Here is a 6,247-nt window from a genome sequence, read left to right as displayed (position 1 = left end):
AACATGTTCAATTCAATCACAATAATGACCATATAGTACATATGATGAGTCGACTAACCGAAACAGAACTACCTGAATGAATAATATTACCAAAAGCAGAAATAACAAAATCCAATCAAGCAAAAGAAAATAAAAGCAGAAATAACAAAATCCAACATGTTCAATTCAATCACAATAATGACCATATAGTACATATGATGAGTCGACTAACCGAAACAGAACTACCTGAATGAATAATATTACCAAAAGGACCCGCTACACTATTTTGTTATTGCCAAGTTCCAATGATCGAGTTCTTTTGCGCTTCCTATTCATGCCAAATGGTTGCCATTCCAATTCAAAGACAAGATAATAACTGCGTTTTTCAGTTTCTATTACCTTCAGGAAAGTTTCCCAGTCTGAAAGTTGAGGCTGCTGAACTCTTTTGCCCTTTTGAAACATCTCAAGCTTGACATCCTTAAGATCCTTCTGCCAAAACTTTGGCTGCTGCCAACTGCTATGCTTCTGATTTTTTCTGAACATTAGCATCTGAAAGAGTACCTTCGCCCGGTTAGTGCAATTTACATTGAAGTGCAAATCATGGTAGCAATATTGAACCATGGTTTTAGGACGACAAGTCCAAAAGATACCATCCAGTATCGAATGTGCAACATTTAGAGAATCTGTCGCGTTGAAGCTGATAGACAATTCTTGAACTTGAGGCAGGGGATGTATGGCACTGTTCCTCGTCTCAGCCTCAATGAAGCCCTCAAAACTTGGGGAAAAGATGAGTTTGAGTGAAATTTCAGATCGATTGAGCTCTTTCAACAACTCCTTCAACTTGGAGAAAAAGGAAGTCTCCAAAATGTTCCTATCATGCCACGATAATTCAATGTCAGAAACCCAAGGACCAGAGGGAGCTGTAAAACAAAACAAGGGAATGAAGTTTCCTTTATACTCGAATCGAACGATGCTTGGTACATCAATGCAGGCCTCTTTGAATCCCCTGTCCACTGCGAATCCTAAATTTATGATTTTAATCGAGTGGCTTGAAATCTTGATGGTTTGCAAATGGTAGCAGTCCTGGATCGCCAACTCCTCAAGGTGTGGGAAATTTCCCGCAATGCCTAAGAAAAACTCATCCTTAATGCCAATATCATTCAAGGACAACCTCTTCAGATTATTACATGTATACATACGAATAGGAGGCAATGGCCGTAAATAGCTTCTTACAATACTATTCCAACAATAAAAGTCTTTAAGACCAGGTGCTTCAATTTCAACACAACCAATATTCCTCAAGACAATACGACATTCTTTAAGTTCTTGAAGCTTGCTCAACTTAACATTCGCAAGGCCTACACAAAGTGAAATTTCTAAGACTTCGATCAACGGGCAGCTTGACATTATTTTTTCAAGCATCATTTCATCTAACCTAACATCTACAAGACACAATTTTCGGAGGCTATGACACCTTATCATCTTAATTACTTCGGGCTCCAACTCGGATTGGCCACTAAGACATAATTCCACGAGTGATGTCGCTTCAAAAATTGCCTTAGGCAAAATAGGGTAACAATAATAATAATCGTTTATACAAATGTTGAGACTTTTGACACCAGTTTCTGCAGCAATTTGGAGCCATGCATTGACGTGATCAGGGGCAAGAGAGGGAAACTTGAAAGCATTAATCTCTAGCTTCAAAGAATCAATGCCATACTCATTCTCATGGTACCTCTGCAAGGCGGTGTTGATGCAATTAATGAAATCAGTACGTCGTTTCTTGAGATCTTGCGTATTAGCATAACGCAACATAGGACTGACTTCGTCATAATCGAAGTGCAAATTGGGGCGGGTGCGCCATGAGCTCGACCATGCCTTAGATAATACACTTGTTCTTGCTGCTTCTTTGGGTTGGAGGAAAGAAACAATGTGATGCCTGATGGGTTCCGGCAGTTTGGATGTGCTATCATCTCCCACAACTCCAGTGTCCTCCATGGAGACAAAACCCTCGATGCTTGGATTTTGAAAGCTCAAAAGTTGACAATACCCACGCCTTTACAATCTTGAAATTTCTTCAATTTGGTGCCCTATTAATTTTTTTTTTCCGAGGAAGGGTTAAAAAATTTTATTTTTGGGTGTGATCAAATAGAGTTGTAAACGAGTTGAGTTAAGCCAAACTTTTGGCTCATTAAGTTATCAAGCCGCAGCTCGGTTCGTTAATAAATGAGCCTAAAATTGTGTTTGTGCTCAACTTATCAAAGCTATCTCGAATTGGAATTCGAGTTCGATCTTGACTCGTATGACATAAACGAGCTAAACTTGAATAAGCTTGGGTTCAAATAAAATAAAATAAAATAAAATGTGTTTGAATATCTTATATAACTTTGCAATTTAAGAAATCCAACCAATTTAATTTCTATATTGAACGGGAAAACTTTCACCAAATATAAGAATATTACCAATATTTAAGCAAAACAAAATCCTAAACAATCAAGACAAAATAAATTTACATAATTACTGAGAAAAATTAACAATATTAGCTTGAATAAATGTACAAACGCGTTTAGATGAGTTTAAATGAGCTATTTGCAAGTCGAGCCATGTTCGACTTTTTTAGAAACAAGCCTCATTTAATGTTTGAGCTAGATTCGTTTAATTAAATAAACGAATCGAACTCGAGCCTATACAATTTGAGTTCAACTAAGTTCATGGCCTGCTCATTCATTTAAAAGCTCTATAGTTGACTCTATAGTTGATGCAGTTCATTGTAATTAATATCTAAATGTTGTAATCTTAGATAACTGGTTGATTGGCAAGTTTGACCAGTAGGATTTAGTATCCTTTTACGTGTTTTTTCTAATATTCTTTGTAATTCTATAAATAGACGTTCTCTATATTACTTGTAAATATACACTTGATACACACTATTAGTTATCCTTTGTCATTACGACTTAGTAGAGGTCTCATGTGCTAAGAATTTTTTGTTTTTTGAAAATTAACTTCAAATAGGAAAGGTGATTAAACCCAAGCAATCATCAAGTACACTAACCAGTGTGTAAAATAACATCGAAATTTCATTTCCATCAACTAGCAATGCCTCCAATGCTTTGCACTGATTATATTATCTCAAAATATATTACGATATTAATATTACAAGCAATGCCTCCAATGCCTCCAGTATGTGTGTTTCTATATATATATATATATCGTAATTCTTAGAATTTCAACTACTAAGTCAAGGCTTGCTCGGCTAATGGCCATATGTTTATCACTTTCTTTAACCAATTATTTCCAAAACTTATTTAAATTTGAAGTTATGAATGTAAATTCATCAATTTATTCAGGTTTTCAGTTTGTCATTTTTTTTTATCAAAGTTATTTTATACTCTAATGTCACTACACTCAAATCATTATATTACGATCTTCTTTATATACAAAAACCAATTGTTAAGCAAGATAAAGGTTGAATACAAATGTCAAAGCATGAAAAAAAAAAAGCAAAAGAATGTACAAACATTAAGGGATTAATCTGTAACACCAATTTATGGATAGTCATTAGTGTTAAGGAATTGAATTACTGATTTTTGTTATCCCTGATCACTTTCTTTTTTTTTGGGTAAATGTCATTTCAGACCTCTAAGTACCTTCCTAGCAGACTTCTTTACCAACGATCTCATAAGTTTCTGAATAAATTCTTAATGTTTATGACCAAGGAAAGATCAGGCGAGAAAAAACCAGTTTCCAAGGAGCGCAATCAATATGAGTAATCCCTACTAAAACCCAGGAGGAGTCAAGTGTTAATCACTACGAAAACCCGGTTGAACTCAGTAACGTGAAACAGTATTGAGCTGCATAACGTAAAGCAAGAAAACTCAAACGGCAACCCTCTGTCAAGTGTCAGCAATGGATGATTTCTTTCAGATAGGAAATTGATCTTGATAACTTTGTCAATTTTCATTGTGAATGCAAAGCCACATTCAGGTGTGTGGGCTGGCTGTTTCTTCAGGTTGGCTTCTGACGAGGTGAATTCTGGATGGCTGGACCTAATCGAAGGGATCACCTATCAAATTTGCACAAAGAGCACGGGGCTTTGTCCCCCGGTCCTACTCTGATGATCAAATCAGTTCGGGTACTCAATTGCAAAACTAAAAAGCAACGGTTTTAGTATTTCTAGTACTTATACGAGTGAGAGCGAGTGTGTCTGTACCTTTTCCACGGATAGAAGGGTATTTATAAGAGACAATATAGTGGGAAAAATGATAGGCTCCAGTTCCCATAGGCCTTAGGCTAACAGTGTCAGGCTTAGACCTGATGGAAGCATGGTTCGAAGTCTCGGTTGAGATCAAGACGACTCGGCCGAGTCGTCACCGTCTCGACCCCTACCGATACGATACTGTGACGAAACGATACCGAAATACTTGACTCGCCGAGAAATCAGCCGAGTCGTCATCACGACGGATTGATTCGGCCGAGTCACACCGAGTTACTCCGAGTTATCCCGAGTCAAGACGAGAAATCAGCCGAGTCACACCGTGACGGATTGACTTGGCCATTTCTTTTGCTATTTTTTAATTATTTTTATTTAGCCTACTTTTTTATATTATTAACAATTTTTAGAATATTAAATACTTTAAAATTTGCGTCTCACCGAGACCGCGACCGATGTGGAACGTTCCGAACCACGCCCGCGACCGTGACTTTAAACCATGGATGGAAGGGACATAACACTGGCCATGTCACTATAACGTCATTTCGTCATGTACAAGTCAGCTTTCCCAGTGGTACATCAGATGTCAAATAAGAGGACAAGTTGAGGTGAAATCACCTCGGAAGAGACTGGGGCCGACCCCGGGAGGCGAGGCAATGAGCCGAGGTGGCACGGGACTCGTGGAGGTCACCTCGCCCAATCGCGAAACTTAGAAGGGCTGAGGTGGACGCCCTCAGCTTCCATTCTCAATTGTATTTTACCACGTAAATGATGTATTAACAGCAACACTTCGATTTCTCCACTCAAATTTCCTGTAAAATGTGCTCCAGTGACCTATTGAACCAAGCTATTTCCAGAGTCGCACTTCATTTGAATACATGAATACTTTCTCTAGATGTAGGGATAATTTCAGAAACCTCCATTGACGTTTCTGACTATTTCATTAGCCTCCATTCAGATTTTGAAAATTATACTGACTTCCCTTCAGGTTAATTATCTTGTAATATTAAGGGCCAATTAGAAATTAAAAAGTGATATTAGGAGAAAAAAGATAACATAATTCCATCATTGCCCCTCATCTATTACATTATTTAGTTAATTTAATACCAACACACTCATTAAAGAAAAATACTAAGATTTGTTGTATATTATTAGGGGTCAAACCACATCTAGCATCAAAAAAATGGTATATCATTCCCTATTTCTTCACTTAATGCAAGATCTACATTACTCTTTTCAATTATATACCTATTATCAAACATGACCAATAACAAATAATCAAAAAATTTGCAATCGGAACATTATAGAGAGCGAACTTTAACATCATAAAAATCTTTGTCAGCATATTAAGATTATTTGCTGAGATTTTTATAATATTAAAGTTCACTCTTTGTAATGTTTTGATTGCAGTTTGCAATGGTAGAATCATACTATTTTCTCTCTCCTAATATTACTTTTTAATTACTTATTGGACGTAAATGTTACAAGACAATAAATTTCAAGGGTGATTAGTGTAATTTTTAAAATCTAAAGGGTGACCGTGAAATAGTCAGAAACCTCTTATCCCCTGGATGTAATACCCTCTCTAGTTGGGAACATCACAAATCTACTTTACTATGACCTCCTAATTTGCATTGTACATGGGCTGCTGTTCAGTTTCGAATTTGCCAAACAGGCAGAGTTTGAACTACATAAAATTTCTGACAAATCAATCAATGAAGTATACGAAACAACTGATACGAGTTAGATTCTTAGGATCTGTGTTCATAGGATGGAGAACGTCAAGAAATAATGCATTATAAGCAGCCAGAATACCTTTACTTCCCTTCTTCGTGACCATCAGTCCAGAAAAAAGAATAGAACTACAAATAAAGTCCAGCATTTTCAATCCAACCACAATACTGATGATTAACATGGACAAAATGCCATAACATATAATCAGTTGACTAAATCATCATACTTCCAAGTTTTAAACAACAGAAATATCAGTGCCTAAGAGCTGAATCTCTAAGCTATTATGTTATTCAAGCCAAGTTCTCATAATCAAGTTCTTTTGCA

The 6,247-nt window shown here is 36.6% G+C and overlaps 1 protein-coding gene across 1 annotated transcript; it reads right to left on the bottom strand.

Annotated features, from left to right (window-relative positions):
• Positions 1-255: 255 nt before the first annotated feature.
• On the bottom strand, positions 256-1,977 carry LOC113737965 (putative F-box/FBD/LRR-repeat protein At5g44950). The gene has a single exon (XM_027265097.1). It carries the CDS (start codon positions 1,975-1,977, stop codon positions 256-258), a length of 1,722 nt encoding a protein of 573 aa, XP_027120898.1.
• Between the last annotated feature and the right edge of the window lie 4,270 nt (positions 1,978-6,247).

This window comes from Coffea arabica, chromosome 3c, assembly GCF_036785885.1.
Source record: "Coffea arabica cultivar ET-39 chromosome 3c, Coffea Arabica ET-39 HiFi, whole genome shotgun sequence".
Taxonomy (NCBI): domain Eukaryota; kingdom Viridiplantae; phylum Streptophyta; class Magnoliopsida; order Gentianales; family Rubiaceae; genus Coffea; species Coffea arabica.
The sequence above is the reverse complement of the archived record's forward strand: the minus strand, read 5'-3'. Positions and strand labels throughout refer to the sequence as shown.

Excerpts from the sequence above, each read along its gene's own strand:
- LOC113737965 (XM_027265097.1), bottom strand. The coding sequence starts at position 1,977 with ATGGAGGACACTGGAGTTGTGGGAGATGATAGCACATCCAAACTGCCG.